This window comes from Thermobia domestica, chromosome 7, assembly GCF_964235325.1.
Source record: "Thermobia domestica chromosome 7, izTheDome1.hap1.1, whole genome shotgun sequence".
Classification (NCBI taxonomy): Eukaryota; Metazoa; Arthropoda; class Insecta; order Zygentoma; family Lepismatidae; genus Thermobia; species Thermobia domestica.
Window position 1 is genome coordinate 237,143,129 of NC_137460.1, and position 18,237 is coordinate 237,161,365.

General features: G+C 33.9%; 1 protein-coding gene across 1 annotated transcript in view; it reads right to left on the reverse strand.

The window, feature by feature from the left end:
• Nucleotides 1–8,331: 8,331 nt before the first annotated feature.
• Nucleotides 8,332–18,237, reverse strand: part of egl (Egl_like_exo domain-containing protein) — a 221,564-nt gene continuing 211,658 nt past the window's right edge. Inside the window, exon 7 of the mRNA XM_081766021.1 lies at nucleotides 8,332–16,319. Coding sequence (XP_081622147.1) covers nucleotides 15,946–16,319 — 374 coding nt within the window. The 3' untranslated portion in view covers nucleotides 8,332–15,945. The remainder of the gene's footprint in view (nucleotides 16,320–18,237) is intronic.

Consider the following 18,237-nt stretch of genomic DNA (forward strand, 5'->3'; position numbering starts at 1 on the left):
GCTAATATGTATTCAAAATAGATTTTGATTTCAGGAACGTTTAGCAAAAGGTACAATCTACAAATCCCTGTTTTTACTTTTTCTTTTACGCAACAATTTGTTTCTCTGTTGAAGAGTAATTGATAGACAAGCTGTCAATTCGATATTTTATTAATACTTTTATTAATTAAAGTTATTTTACCATGCTTATTGGAGGAAAGAACTACAGACAACTGTTACATACAATTTAATCTATCTAACAAAAAAAAGAGCACAACGATATCTCACATGATAAGAGAATTAGAGCGAAAATAGATTACCATGGATTTAAATGGCAATAGCGAACTTGGACAGAATGCAATAACTCCTCTTAAGACCCACAGAACAGTTCCAGCTGATGAGTCACCGAGATGTGCACAAAGTGGCAACAGTGTATCACGTGCTTCTCCAAATGTCAATTTGTTTCTAGTTTTGAAAACACTATATATGAAATCATCTCTCAATTTGAAAGCAGTTGAAACGCACCACACATGCGACTGAAGACAAAGTGAAAGATGTAAAGAATTTGTTACAAGAAATGGGTCTCCTGCAGGACGCAATGCACTACTACAAGGATTGTCTTAAATTTTGTAACCCGAATGCAGATGACAATATTGATTTCTATATTGAAGAGAATTAACGTCTGGAAGTGCGGAAATTGATGTTTATTAAACACGCGAAAGAACTTACTATATTACAAAACCTGTTTTAGAATATTGTTACGAAATATTCATATAAAGGAAATTTTCTTTTTTTAATTTAAATGATAGTACGTTTATATGAAGAAGTTAAACAATCTTGTTGCCACGCAAGGAAGAAAAAATGTTAACCACTTTTTAAAATTTTTTTATTCATTTATTTTATTTATTTATTTTTGGTATGCATCCCATATATTTTGTACGTTTGTTTAAAGAATTAAAGTCTTTGTGAAGTCATAATTCAGTACTTCGCTTCTTTTTAGTATCAAATATACTAAATCCTCAAATATTGTTTTCAAAATATGCTAAACGCCAAGTTCGTTGCCAAAACATGCTATAAACCAATTAAACCGTTTCATTACCTTAATTTCTAGATCTTGGATAGGTTTAAACTTTTGCCAGCAAAATCCTCTTTCTATAGTCTATAAGAGGTTTTTTGAATCATCACGTGAGCTCGTTATCTAGAGAGTTGTTAGTATAGTGGAGGCTGGAAGAAATTGCGCCTCTTCAGTTTTCTTAACGTGTACACATTAGGCGCTGAAAATGGAGAAGGTAAATTGATATTCATTCTATTTTTACTTTCTTTTATACCAGTGAATATGCATATTGCAACATGTAATGAGTTACCGATTTTCTTCCACTTATATTTCAGATAGCGTTAGTCATTTGTTTATCGGTCGAATGTCCTATTGAGACCCTTAGAGAGTTCAGTATATGAGACCGGTCTCATAATGTGACCCGTAAAGTAATATTGGGTCTTATATTAGTTTATTTGTATCGACATTTCTGTATTTACAAAGTAATCTCTTAGACTTAGTCTTGTCCATAGAGCCAGTGATTTCATTGACATTGTACTATCATTTTGGACACATTTCTTCTCATTTGGTACATATTTGAACATTAAAAGAAGTGATCAAAAATTGTTGCAGTTTATGTGCACAAAAAGTGTAAAATTTTACAGTGCATATATTCTAAAATTGAAGAAAGTGAGTTAGATCGAAAGTGTAAGGTTTTATATTTTTGTGCCATCACAGGATTTGGCTTAAAGATAGTGTTGAATGGTGAATTAATTAAAGAACTCTTAAGAATACACAAAAAGCCGGGGTCTCTTATTAGGTGCCCCTCATAAAAATGGCAGTGTAGCAACTTTAGTCACATTTTTCAATATATTTTTTATTGTTATTTTTTTTTATGTATTCCAATAGTTTGTATCGTAAATTAGACATTCCACAGAATATATTAAAGTAACAACAGTGTTTGTTTAAGCTATAATTAACCAGTATATAGCATCTTAACTTTTAGGGCCTCCTATTTGGGGTTCTTACCCTATAATGTAACAAATAATGAATGACACTGCCCATCTAACTGGCATGTAATCTCCAATACTATAATAAAAGTAAGTAATCAACGCTATTTAAACATATCCAGCTGTAAGACAAACGCCTTCCTGATCGTTACAAATTTTCAAGTGTCCCTGACTACGAATTTTCCAGAATATGCCACCTTCCAGCTAGTAAATGAATTAATGATTATCCCGCTTACAAACGTATTTATCCGCATGCATATCCTCTAAATTCTAGTCTATTTTACACGACTACTGCTCTTCTCTCATTATAATAAAAATCACATAGATTGTTCACAATTGTCACGAGTGTTTTAGTGGAATACCTTATGTAACGTGTTCAATCTCTATTTTACACACACAACAGGGAATTTTTAACATTTCAGTGAAGTCAAAAAATATATATATGCGTTAACAGTCTGCTCTATTTTAGGATAATGCACTCATATAACTATGTATGTATCTACAGAGGCATCCAAAACTATACTCACTGTTTGTAATTAAATCATTTCTAAACAAAAACACACATACTACTGCGTAGTGTAGTGTAAGGTATTCAATTTGTCATGGTAGGCGGAACTGGCAATTTATGCCACGCATGCACTGGTGGTTGGAGGTGGAACGAGCCAATCATATTAGCCAGAGCAGCAAAAGACAGTCAAGTAGCAACAATGTCTCAGGTTTGCTTATCGTTTGTTGAACACAAGACTGTACTGAAATGTTACTCGAAGTACGAGAACATTCAAGGGGCAGAACGACATTGAACATTTGCCCGCATTCGCGATAAATTCGAAGCCGACGGAACACTTAAAAATGTGCACAAGGAAAGATCCGATCGATCACGAACAGCTACAAGTCCGGCGTTCAGTGCTCCAGTGTTGCAACATTTCACCCGATCTCAACAAAAATCAGTGAACCAAGGAGAGCGTGAAAGTGAGGTGAGCTGGTCAAGTGTAAGACACATTCTGACGAGGTCAGAGTAGAATGTGTAAATGAACTTTTTTACATGCAACAAGATGAAGCCCCACTTCACTAACATCGAGATTTCAGGTTGTACATCGATAAAACTCCTTGACAGTGGGTTGATCGAAGAGGTCCTGTTAAGTACCCACTTCGGTCTCCTGATTTCAGGAATAATCGACGAACTATGTGAAAAAAAATCTTAGTCATATGCTGCCATTACACCAGATACACTAACAGCCGTAGTTCGGTATGCAGTTCGGTGCCATGGGCGTTGCATAAAGCTGCTGCTGGACATTTCGAGCGCACACCGTAACCCTCTGTCAGTACCAAAAATTGTCACGTCAAGTCAAATTTGTCACGAGATATGGAGTAGCAAACAGTGAGTACATTTTTTTGCACCGTCTGGGTATACATCTGTGTGCATTCTCTAGTTAAAATATGTAGTAATGGATATAGTAATATTAGTAATATAAGAAAATTGAGTATAATTTATTAGCTCGCCATTTTAGTTGCAGCGATCACAAAGATTCCTAAGCGCACTAATATTATATATTCCATTTTTTGATTAATTAACGATATCTGACGCAATTCCAAATTCAGAAGTCTCAAATACGTTCTTATACTCTTAGATAATCCCACTACTATATCTATATTTCAATAATTCAAAAGGTCAAATGAAAACTGTTCGTAATTAAATACTACATTATGACTCTATCAAATACCGAAATGATAGCAAACAGGTCGAATTACTTTAATTTTTATTAAATAATTTCTGACGTTTGGTTAATGAAAGATAAATAAGAAGGCAACTCTGCATTTATGAATCATCTAGCTTATGTTTCTACCTATAATCTGCACTTTTGCTAACAGATGGCGTTCCCGTATATTCCAATCCAACTTCATTCATAAAGTTTTAAAAAATAATACTGTTTCTTACTGGTAGCTCTGCTCTTAACATTGCCGCGTACTGTAATAATGCTATATAATATTATTCTGTTCATAATAGTGAAAGTGACGCACACGGATGTGGCACTTTCTTAAATCCTCTGCTGTGTAAACGCTAATTAAGATATAGGAATGATTTTTTCTATGCCAAACTGGACCATAGTTTATCCTGATATTTTTTTCTGTGTCGAATTTCCTTCTTAAATTTGAGGGAAATTAAAATTTTCCTATTTTTCGGTCAAAAATTCGACTTTTTTTAAAAATCATGTTTAAAAATCCGTATCTAAATGTACAAACACAAGTCAATTTACGTCAGTCGAACATCAGTCCTTACTGAACAAAAGCAAGTACAGATTCGTTGCAATTGAGTAACTAGGAGTCGCACGAAAAATTCGAATTTAGGTTTTAAGTCTTGAATTTTGTTTAAATTATTTTTTTTAATGTTCTGTTTACCACAATCTATATTTTTTAAATTACAAGTTTCGTTTCTTAGAAATCACATGATAGTTGTAGGGTATATTAGTGGTGGACCAAAGTTTATTTTAAGATAGTTTTCGTCTGTCTAGTAACAGTGTTTGCAACCATGAAAATTTTAATTCCCTATTTTAGGGGGAAAATTCGGAAAATACCCCATTTCCTCTTTTATTGACTACATTCAAACAAACGTACCAGCAGCCCTCGTCTTTGGTCTACACAACACATAATAGGAAGTTTCAATAGGATAATTAGGGGAAGTACAGTTGAGGTTTCCAGTAGACCTTGTTCTCTAAGTGGAAAGAAAATTGTGATTTCTTTTTAGGTTGAATGAGATATTCTTTAATGATATGCTTAGTTTATTAGATATCATCATGATATTTCTAGGATATATTAGTGGGGTACCAAAGTTTCAAGAATTTCGTGTTAACGATGAGAGAGAATTTTTCTTTCTGTCTTTTTATAGCAGGCAACGACTTCACGCTTACACTGTGCGATGTCGACACACCAAAGATTTTTTTTAGGTGACGGACACGTGAGGTAACAGCTCCAAAAAATTTTAAAATTCGATTAGGAAATTTTTTGTGAATTTTTATCCCTACATTTCTCTCCCGTTGGCAACACTACCACTGCACTCAAACTTATGCCATAAAATTCCCACGTCTTCTAAATAACAAGGTCTTAGCCATATCAATCGAGTAAACAGTCTTTGAGTTATAATTCATTACCTGAAAGTTACGAAAACGCCAAAAAATAACCATGTCTCGAAAGAATTAATTTAAAATTCAGTAACACTGCATTACATTTCGGTACGAAGTAGAATGATTCAGTAACATGCATAAGATTTGCAGACGATATGTGCTTGTTGCAGAATCTGAAAAGAAAATCAATAAAATGTTAGAAAAATGAGGAAGCGCTTTAAAGAATATGGGATGAAAATAAATGTTAAAAAGACAAAAGCCATGTTGATTGGAACGAAGGGGTCTGTGCCAAATATAAAATTGGGAGGGAAGGAAAATAGAACAAATGAATAGTTTTCGATACCTGGGTAGTATTCTCAGTAATGACATGAAGTGCGAACGTGAAATAAAAGCAAGGATAGGAATTGCGAAAGAAGCCTTTAGAAGGAAGAAAAGTGTTTTGTGGGACCTTGAATAGAGAGTTGAGAAAAGGACTCATAAAATGCTTCGTGCGGACTGTTGTACTGTATGGGGTGGAAATGTGAGCATTACGTAAAGTGACGAAAATCGACTGAAAGCCTTCGAAATGTGGGCGTGGAGAAGAATGGAAATAATTCGTTGGGTCGACTGGAAAATGAATGAGAGTGTGTTAGAAATGCTTGGAGAGAAAGAACACTTTTAGATATTACCAAGAAGAGGAAGAGAAACTGGTTGGGGCATTGCCTAAGAAGAAATTGTATCATGAGGGACGTCGTAAAGGGTATGATGGCAGGAAAGGGAGGGAGGGGGCGAAGGAGACTACAATTAATGGATGATATAAAACAGAAAGATCATACGTAAAGACAAAGAGGTTAGCGAAGGACCGTGGAGCATGGAAGCTTCTCAGCTGCGGCAAGTGACCTGCCAATAAGGGTAGAATACCTATAATGATGATGATAATCTAAACAAGTATTCAAAATAAGTGGCTCATATACCTAATTCAACTTCTGTTGCTATCAATAATAATATTATTCTATCAATAGAAAATTCCATTACGTTTAATCATATTTATCATTTCTCATGGTCCATTTAAATATTCTCTTATTATAACAGCACAGATGATCTATTATCCTAAGACTGCACTTGAGGTCCATTGTATATGTATAATACATTTTAAACTCAATCTAACCAAGGACCGAGGCAAAAATATGAACTAAAATGTGATCGGAATTTTTTAGTGAGCAGAATAGAGGTTATCAATCATATTGGTAATTATCGTAATTTCAAAATATGCTCCCACTTCGTGCAAAATACTTCAGAGAACTAGTTATACAGTAAAGGCATTGATTGAGTACTTCAACGAGCGAAATCCTGAATTGAGTTTTATAGTTAAATTTTATTTTCAAGACATTTACGAAATCAACCTAATAATAGCAAAACATTTTATATGTTTTTATAGTGGTCAGGTTACAGCATCCCTTAGGGAAGGAGTGCTAAAAATAATTTTAGGCTGTCATATTGTTATCTATCTGAAACGACAAAGAGAATAAACATCGCAGAATAGTAGTAACAACTAACTTAAGGCACTTTCCACTAACCTTCCAACATCCGTATTAATCATAACAACAAGCTATTTCCTGATTTACCACAATTGGAGCTTTCAGCATACTATATATTCTTTCTTACCAGGATTCAGTTGATAGTCAAACTAAAACTTTTTGACTATAATTTTATTTTCTTCATTTAAATTTCAATCTTTAATTGAACAGGCGAATCCAAATTGACAAAACTAGTTCCATGATAAAAATTTCAAATCATCTTCCGACCTTTAAATACGTTTTAAGCAAAATATACATTGCCGATACCAAGTGTTTATACGAGGCATGATTAAAAAAAAAAAAAAAAAAAAAAAAAAAAGGTTGCAAAACACAAAAAAACTTTTGTTATTCACTGTAACTTAACGAAAATTTATTTGTGGACTAATAACATGTCTGTCTTGGGGCAGGTCTGAATACCTCGGATTCTGATCATGTATACTCGAGAAGCGAAAATTAAAAATGATGACTCGTCTGAAAAATTAGTCAAGAGTAGGAGTGAGGTCAGTGGCGCAGTTCCTGTGGACAAAAACACTACACCTGCTGAGATTCATAGGCAGATTGTAGAGGTGTATGTGGGTGTTAATGACAACCCTGAACACAGCAGTAGACCCAATACTTCAACCACTAACGTTACGCTTGGAACGACTAGAGCACCCCTTCTACAGCCCTGACCAATAATGAGTTTTACCTTTTTCTTGTTCTAAAGCAAAAAATGGCTGGTCACCATTATCTGGCATGTAATTCAGGGGCGTCATTTGGGGGGGGGGCAGGGAGGAGCATTCCCCCCCCCCTTAGTTTGACATTTATATAGATTTTATCAATAGAATAGTAGTAAGTCAATGAAAAACGCGAAATTTTACTTATATCAAGGGGGATTCCCCCCCCCCCTTCCCAAGCCAAATCTGAAATGACGCTACTGATGTGATTATGTCAAAACCGCTGCTTCACGGTGGCTACGAGAACTTCATGTAGATTTCTATACAGATAGTATAGAAACCTTTATCTGCCGTTGTGGTAAGCGGTTGAACAAAAACTGTAAATACATTGAGGATTACTGTTGTTGAGCGCCCTCTATCATCAGGTATGTTGATCGTCAAGCTGTGTCACACATAAGCCATAATAGGCTTTGTAACCTTTTCTTTTCGATCATCCCTTGTGCTTTAAAATGGTTTGATTTAGAAAATATGTCAAATGCATACATTCAAATCGGAAATATTAATACTACAAATAGTTCTTTGGACAAACTATGTTATGATGTCAACTCTGAACTGTAAAATAACTAAATAACGCAAAACGTACAATTAACAGCGAGATATTAAAAATTACGATAAAAATTTATTGTAAGGAGAAAGGAAGAAAAATGGATCCCTACAAATACTTACAATGAATTTTTACACTACAAACTCCTTTCTTTGAGAAAACACCTAATACAGGTTTTACAATTAGCTGTCATTACAATACTTGAGGCACCGCACTTCTTAAATCCCCCATCCTTTCTTGAGCATCATTCTTTTAGGTGATCGACTTTTATACCATTGACACGAGCAGTAGTCCTTTTGAAGTCCATGTTAAATATATTTCGGAAACAGCAATAGTATAATTGTAGAAGGTAAAATGTAAATAAAAACACGACATTAGGATGTATGTTCCGTTTATTTTCTTTTGATGAGCAGAACATAACATGTTTTTATTATCGGAAACTAGCATTCTGCAAGAAATAAACTGCTTAAGAAGCATTACCTCCTGAATGCATTGCTTGCTTTATTGTATAATTCTTCCATTATCAAAAAAACAACAAAATAATTTTTTTTCTTTTAAATATTAAGAGAAACGTAAAGAGATACAGAAATCTATATGATGTAAATTTAAATATGAAATCAGTATAGTTCTCTAGGTAGGAAAGATAAAAGGAAGGGAAACTGGTAATGAGAGATGAATCTAAAAAAAATAAAGGACGTTTGTTGTAGATGTAAAATAAAAAATCACGTAACTACAAAACATTTCCAACTCCAAACCCTATTTTCACCGTTCACTAGTGAGATATTTATTTTTTATTATTTTTAAATAATGCTTTGCAATCTATATATTTTTTTCTTCATTAATAGTATGTAAATAGCAACACCTCGGGTTTTCAGATGGGCATAATGGACATATTAACAAATGTTCTTAGTTATGCATCGACGCAAGACAGTAGAGCAGAAACTCTTATGTAGACTCTTCTATTTAACAAGAAAAGTCATGGAATTCATAATGTATATTCTCTCTAATAAGGTCAAGTTATTGGGTTGAAAACTGCAAATTAAAAACACGTATGTATCATATTCAAGGCCAACATTTCGGATTTACAGTTTGAACTATGTGAAACTTGGATAATTACAAACTATACAATGGTTATTAATACTTATCGTTTTCAAACTGAAATCAAGTGTATTTGGTTCCTTTTCTATTTCTGAACGTCTACCTCTTGATTTTATAGCCTAAACAACAATGACGGAGTACAAAAATACCTCAACGCACATCAGCAATGTTTACAGATTTCAATTCCACTTCTCTTCCGGCTGATACAATAATTGAGTAATATTTTCTATTATGCACGCTTTGTTTTTAATAGATTTAAATCCGATTTAAACTACTCGCTGAGCAAAACAATACGTTTATTATAAAAATTATTAACGTGTTACAGTTTCGCCAACGATCCTAGACTATCAGACTAGAGAGTGTCCGATGAAACTAAGTAGATAATTGGCGAAACTAATATACGTTAATAATTTTTAGAATAAACATATTGTTTTGGTGAGTGAGTAATGTAAATCAGATTCAAAACTGAATATAAAACAATGCATATACTAATGCCAGTTTTTATTTAAGTTTTTCAATTCTTTGTTTGGGGGCCATTCGTTCATTTTAATAATCGTTTTCAAAGTAATACCAAACGAACAAACCATCACAGCAAACAAGTGACCCGCTAAAGATGGTGTGATCAGATAGTTCGCCTGCTAATATTGCAAGTGACGCCGAACTGTACACCAAGTTTCAAAAATATAAACTTTAAAAGCATGTGTAATTATATCGTAGGCTTGCTTACTAATTGTTACAACTTTTCGAAACTATAGGTCACATTGAAGTATGGCCTAAATCTGTACAAGTTTTGAGCTGTTATTGCAACTGGGAAACTTAACAAGTACAACACAGCAATGTTTATACCAATACTACTTTACTATTGCAAATCCTACAAATTTGTTATCTTCTGAATGTATTTCTGCACTACTGCCATTTGTTTATATATACACATAATATATCTAACTAACAAGTGGAAACTACATATAAACATATTGTTAGACAGTACGTCTATACACTCTAGAGCTCTCACCAAATTGTGAAAATGCTGTCAACTATGATGAATGAAATAAAAACTATATAGATATATATATAATTCCATCCATTATGCCCATCGGTCATTAACATCAAAAAATGGAATTCTAAAAACAGCGATGGTTAATGGAAACCTCAGTGCCAAAAAAACAAAAATAATAATAAAATTAATAATACACGTTAAACTTGTGTGTGCAAACTGGAAATGTCACCCATCTACGTAATTAACAATAACAGTAATAATCATAGTGGATAAAAATAAGGTTGTAATGTGATGTTTTTCTTTCCAATAGTGACTTCCTTAAGAATTCATTTTCCAATACGACAGACAAAATATATATTTTTTAAAAAAATGTTAATTTTTCGAAAGTTGTGCACAATGCTTGTATTTTTCAAAGAAAGCACAATGCTAACGCTGCTAACACGGATGCTACGAATCAATAAGGAATTTAGTTACATGAATAATTCCACAGTTGCACGAAACAAAATTTATACAGTATCCTAGATCTCAAAGTCTCTGATAGAAAATGTCAATATCACCCAAGTTACATTTCTCCTTTTTTAAAAAACTTCATACTTTTGATAAGGCAACATTATATATATACCAAACCACGTAACGGCCTGAGCCACTCCAACGCCATCTGTTAGCGACTGGCTGAACTGCGTCTAGCCCAGCGACGAACACGTGATCAGCTCGTCGCGTCGGCCCGTCTCTAACAAAGGTTATCTAGACCTAGCGGCCGCCACGTCTTTTATTCACCTGACTCCCCTGTTTGCGTCACGATGCTGGGTGGACGCCGAAAATTGGGAAGCACCGGCCGGGAATCGAACCCGGGGCCACGTGGAAGTGAGTCCAACGTTCTAACCAGTAGCCTATATCAATATTTGATACTTCATAAAATTCAACAACTTATTTCAATTTTATACACGACTTAATTTTATTAATGATAAATTTGTTTCTATATTCCCGAACCAATGACGAAATTTTGAAACAATGTAACCTTGAAATCAATTGCGCCTAGTACTCAAATAGATAAGTTAGAATACAGTGTTCTTATATACTCAAGTGAGAATGACGCTTAGTACACTTCAGGTTGTCAGTAACTTTAAGTTAGTTTCGTGATAAATGAATTCGCCTGTTTCTTACTGAATCAATCTGTTCGAAAAACAAGGAAGTTCATATGTTATCAAGTGTACGAATAAATTTCTTTTGCGTGTAGACCACTTGCAACAAAAAATCTTCAATTAGAGGGATAGTATGTTCTTTACTTCAATGGGTCAGGTGCGCGAATTCAAACCACAAAGCGTAGGTCTATATTTGCAAGTATTCAATTACGTCTAAAATGAAGTAACGGTTAAAAAAAAAAAAAGTTAATTTATACTGTTTTTTAATTCCTTTACAATGAATTATACGAGTATTGTACACAACTTTCGTTTTTTACCAATGTAAATATCTAAAAATAACCACCTCAAAGTGACAAAAATAAATCCATTTGCTATCATTAAAAAAGTAATGCAAATTATACTTTAGAAACCACAGATAATAGTCTGTTGCTTTTTAATATTATTATTATACATTTTGTTTTAAATAATGAATTTCTCTGAAATTCTGCTTAAATGTTTTTTCTTATTGTTTCCCCAACTATCATGTGAAGTAAATATAAATCTCTAAAATAAAAATATTTCTCTAATAAAATTCATTAACGCAAAGCAGGGGAAAATATCTATATATTACACACACACACACACAAAAGAAATGAATGTTACCATGTAATATATGAAATAAATAAGTATATCGCCTACTTAGCAAAAACGAGAAGTACGACATAATTAGGTACATCTCGGACGCAAAGACGTCTAATAATTATTAATAATAATAATTATTATTATTAAAAATTAATAAGAATGCACCACAAAACTACAACCAACAGACACGCTCAACTCTGACAGGAGCACGCGGGGAATTTTGCGGTACACCAAATAACAAAAAAATCCAATACTCACTCTCATCGACATATTCTGAGAGGGAGATTACCATCATAAGCTTTGGTCAAAAAGTAAATCAGAACACAGTAAAAAATAAGAAACTTATTAACAAAAAAGATGTGAAAAATACATATAATAATATACAACTAATTATATAAAACTACTCAACAACCTACGATGTTGCTATCGTATATCTGCTGAAATTCTGATGATTCAGAAATCGTCAATTATTACACGTTATTAATTTTGTTTTAAAAAAAATAAAAACTGAACTCCCAACATACCATTTTTATAGTTCGCTTAACGACAACTGTTAACCTTACTTTGGGGGGAAGAAATTATCATGACATACGTAAAGCTACCAGAATTATTTTATGAGCTTCTGTCGGGCTCAAGTCAACTACATTCCAATCTTCTCACAAGTTAAAATATACATACACACATCTATATATATATTTACATAATAAACTCCCAAATAATTGGAAGGTATTTTTAAAACCCAATTTCTTAAAGAATGCATTCAACCACTACCGTCCGATATTACAATAATAATAAAACTAAACATACAGCTTTGGCCATATTTAAGAAAGAAGGGGTAGAATGATAAATAATCATGAAGAGAACCTCACTGAGGACAATCTGTGATGTTAGGTCTATTTTAGGATGTTACAGAATACATTTACTTTTCTTTCCGTATTTACCTCAAAGACACTTGCTAATAATTATTAAAAAAATTTAAGTACATAGGCGCATTAAAACACTCATTTTCAAAATTTATTTTAACTTCGTTACTTTCTCTGAAATAACTTCTAAATTTATACACATTCAAACCACAAAAATATTTATTTGGTTTCATACACCATAAAAGCTACGGAAATTGGAATCGCACCAGAAATCAAACCCCAGACCTCACTGACAATCGAATTTTCACTCGATCACTAAAATTTCCATCTCAGATAGCGTACAACTCTTAAGAAACAAATTCACTACTAGTACGCTATGTGCTGAAGGTCAAAGATCTGGATCTGGGACAATCCTGTATTCTCCATATGGTCCAGGTATAACTCCAAGTATCTTTTCTCAGGTGTGCCTTGAATTATCTATATTAAACAGATTATCATGCTTGAGACCTGTATCTGTCTTCCAATTCAAGCCCTTTCATTAACATATTGTAATCCTTTTAGCTTCAGGTTACTGCCATATGAGCCCATCAACAAATATCAAAGCCTTGGGCACCTACCTATGTCTGCATTTTCATAATCATATGTGACGTGGTGACTTCAAATTAGATACAGCCAAAAGATGCACGTATTTATTTGGTTTATTTCCACTTATGAATAAGCACAAAGGTCTTTTTACAGAGAGGTTGATAGTAACGAGTTTTACGGCAAGTTTATGCCTTCTTCGTTCTTTAAAGTACGTAAGACATAAATGGACGCTTCAATAAATTATTTTTCTTCCATAGCGTTCATGATATAATACTTTGAAAATACAATAGCATCTCTGAAGGCTGAGTCATGTTATTTGTCTGTATTTCTTCACGCAGTCATTTTTCGACAGCAAGGTCTTTAGAGGTAAATACGGAATACATATTTAATTTATTCAAGTCTAAAACAACATACCTTTCTGTAGCACATTTTAGTATCGATTGACAATGCTTCTTTTTTTTTAGTTTATTCAAGGACATTATAACATCACCAAATATTACGTACTATTGCAGATTTTCTTGTGACATGTGTTCGAACGTGAAGAGAACTAATTAGAGCGCTTTATTACTATATTGACTTTTAAAGAGGGTGATTCTAAAGCTTCTTTCATACTTTCAAATAAATTACTTTAAAATATCACATACGTACACACGTCTTCTATGAATCGTATTTAAAAACTGAACTAGAATCAGTGATTTCAAATTTAAAAGAAATAAAAGACGAAATAAATATAAAGCGTACTGGTTGTTGTATACATGCCTCATATATTGGAGAATCATATCTCCAATGTACTGTGCAATGTAACCAGATCCACGTTATATAAATTAAGGTAATGGTATACAGGCAAAGCAGAGAGGTTAAACAGACAGGATTAAAAGTATCAGCAAAAATGGATACCCAACCATAAAATTTGTTTTCCTGAAAAACTTTGGGTTAAGCAGCCAATTTAGTTATAGTATGCTCAACTTGGAAAAAGCCAAATCGTCCCGTTACAGAAATATTACTCAAAACCATTTCATCTACTTCGCCGTCATTTTAAAAAAGAAATGGTTACATAGGCACCCTACATTAACTGGCAACTTACAATATTTAATACAATCTACGGGTTGATTGGTGTGCTTTATCAGAAATATTCCACTCACAGAAATACTTCCGATTTCTAACTTTATGCTTTCATTGCAATTTGCATAGATTTTTCTTCTGCTTCAGCCGTACTACGTGTTAAATTGTGTCATGTGTTTTCCAGTTCTAATAGCAATTTGGCACCCTGTAAAGTCAGCCAAAACATACAGCTCTAAAATTGGGTCAACACGGGCGATAAATTTGAAAAGACAGAAGTAGGTTAAATATGGTAAGAGCACAAGTATACGTCACAAACAATTTATAATTTTAAATAATGCAAAGGAAAACTGGTTCCTATTGTCCTACAAATAAGGATATATACACATACCATCAAGCGCATTATGAAAGTAGACTGAAGCTTTAGAGTCACCTCCACTGGAAGTCTGAAGGTAATAATTATATACAGTGATGATGATATTGCTGATGGAAAATGAAATGCAGCATGATATGAGAACTATAGAGTTATGAAACGCTAGTTTACGGGAAGTTCTACCAGTTTAGCACTACTAAGAATGTAGGATGAAACTCAGTCGTTATTAAGAGTTATACGAATCCACTCTTTCTCTACAGAATACAAAGACTTTAGACCACTTAACTTATGAGTACGAATAAAAATCTCACTTTTCTTGTCAATTAATGTCCCTTCATTTCACTAAAAAGACATTAAAAAACGTTCCCCAAGTTATTCGTTTCTCGGGTTTGTTTGTTCATCCACCCTTTTCCAAAGGGTTCACTATTAATAATCTGATATAATCAGTTAGCAATCACTAGCAAAGATAAGAAACATCTTCGGAACACGTCACAATGCTCAAGGTCGAAACCCAGCACTGGACTTAAGGTATGAACCAATATTTCCATAATCACAAGACAGGAACGCTATTTGCACAAAATACTCATTACTTTGAAAAACACGCAATTATATTTGATTTTTAAGGTCATTTTCCAGAAACGAAATCAGAAGTTGTTTCGAAAACTTTACGACTCCCTCTTTTAACTTATTCTCAATTTTTCTTATCTTGAAACCAATTTTCCTCTAGCAACGTCTACTCATACAAAGTACAATCATTATACAGAAGCCAGTCAAAATGGCCTCTCCTCCCAAGACAAAGAAACATAACAGTTTGAACTATTTTCTGGAAACAAGATCATATCTTACGATCGACACAAAACAATCTTAAATAACGAGACATATATTGCCTTTGTCCTTTTTTATTTTGCTAAAAATAAATAAAATATTCAACATAAAAATACATTTATGGTGAATTTCCTGTACTAATTCACATAAAAAAAAAGAGAGAGAAAAAATGTCCTTGCAAACCATTTACAGTAACTCTGAATTTCGGTCATACTCTACTCTCCTCGTTTGGTTTTGATTTTGCTCTTAGTCGCTGCAATCGACATACTTCGTATCGACGAATCTCTGTATAAACTTCGTACTCAGCATATTGGATACTTTAATACAGAGAATAATTTATCCTTTGGATACTTTTCACGAGATTTCACGAGATTCTTATCTTTGCTAGAAGCTGCCAACTTTTACGCTTATTATCTGAGTGAAGCTTATTGTTTCCTTGGGGATGACGTCAGCATCTTCTCCTTTTCTTTTTCTTCTTCCGTGAAGAAAATTCTCGTAATAACAATGTCCCCGGTCGAAAGTGTCTGACAAGCCACATCAGCACATTCGATCTTTTTTGGCACATGTTCATCGCTGAGTCCTGCGATCTGATCGTGGATGTGGCAAGTGCACGTACAACAGTTGTCCAGAGAATTGTTTGAGCTGTTGGTGACAACCGCTGTTGCTGCAGATAAAATGGCTTCCAGTTTCTCGATCTTCTCGAGGCGGTCCATTTTGCCATCCGACAGGATTTCGTCCATCATATGCATCGACTCCGTTAGACTTGGTGAAGTCAGGTTGCGGGGAGACATTACACCGCCTGAAACACAAACACAAATTTGTATTCTAATATTTTGAACATAGCAAGTATGAGATCTAATTACACAGTCACACACAAACATAAATAAATAAAAGAAAATTAAAAAATATATAAAAGAGAAGTTCTGTGCTCCGGACTTCAGGGTATGTATTTTGTTACACAATCCAAATATCGAAACCCCAAGAAGATCGATAGTGTCAATTTTTTGTTATGGGCGAAAAACTTCAGTGATTTTGGATTGGGAGGATACATGTAACACAGCTTTAAAAAAAAAAAGAAAAAAAAAACTCTGCAGTGACCCCAAAGTATGAATTCGATGTATTTTGTTACACAGAATCTAAATTTCGAAACCCCAGGACGATTGACCATGTCAGATTTGTTTCATGGGCGAAAAAGGTGATAATTCCCTATCCAAAATCGCTCAAAATTTTTCCCTCATAAAAAATGGCAGTCAATCGTCCTGGGGTTTCGGAAGTTGTATTCTGTGTAACAAAATACATCGAATCCATAGTTCGGAGTCCACTGTACAGAACTTTTTGTGTGTGTGTGTATAGCTGTGTCACGTGTACCCTCCCTATCTAAAATCGCCCCATAACAAAAAATTTACACAGTCGATCGTCCTAGGGTTTCGAAAGTTGGATTCTGTGTAACAAAATACATCAAATCCATAGCTCGGAATCCGCTGCACAGAAATTTTATTATTTTTGTGTAGCTGAGTTATTAAGGCAGTTCAATTCTCATTGTTTATACAAAGCCACTTTCTCTTGGCAAAACAAATCAGACTACAATTTAAAACATCTTATTAGCAGCGAAAGAATTATTCCCTTGCAGGGCAAATAAAGAACGTTACATTACGCGTAGCTCCACCATATGTACTTCCCACCAAGTGTAAGAGCGTAACTATTTCAAGAAATCTACCATAGACAGCATCCATGACTTGTAGTGGATGGATCGAGAAGATGGAATAATAATCTAAAGGCAGGATCTGAGGAGAAATTGCAAATAACAATCCCAAAGGAATTTCATTGACACCAAATAGTATCCAATGAGAGGTTTCGATTTCTGCTGCGAAAACCCTAGAACTTCTTCAGCCAAAGAGTTAGTGACAATCGCAGGATTAGTAATTCAGAGAAGTAGGGAGGGTGATAAACGGATTTTTAAGGATAATGTATATATATATATATATATATATATATATATATATATATATATACATATATATATCCCATTTCTCCCTTTTTCTCCCATTATCTTCACAAACTTTGTAGGATTCTTATTTTTTAGTTTATTATCAATGGTTCACCTGATGTATGCACTGGCAACACTTTCATTACAATACGAAGAATGATTCTGAAGATCTGTTTTTAATGGGTCAGTTAAATGAATAATAAAACCGCAAGTGTTAATAGCGTTACCAATTGAAAATCACTTTTGGGGACGGGTATGGTAGGAAACATGGATAAAATTTAAGAAAGATGCGTTCACCACCTCCGTAGTGCTGTCCATACACATAAGTGCATTTATTTAAACAAGTTTTATTGTTAATTTATTTAAAGTAACTTCATGTTCCACGATCTTCCACTAACCTCTTCGCCTTCCCGTATGATCTTTCTGCTTTTATATCGTCCATTAATTGTAGTCTCCTTCGTCCTCTCCCTCTCTTTCCTGCCACCATACCCTCTAGTACGTCCCTCATGATACAATTTCATCTTAGGCAATGTCCTAACCAGTTTCTCAATAATGACTAAAACTGTTCTTTTCTCCTGCATCATTTCTAACATCTAATCATTCTATCTCCTACCGAAGTGCCGTCTTCATCATGTAGGAACTTTTTCACTATCTCTTCTAGATATATATTAAATAATGTTGAGAGACAGCATCTTTGTCGAACTCCCTTCCAATTCACTATTGTACTCTC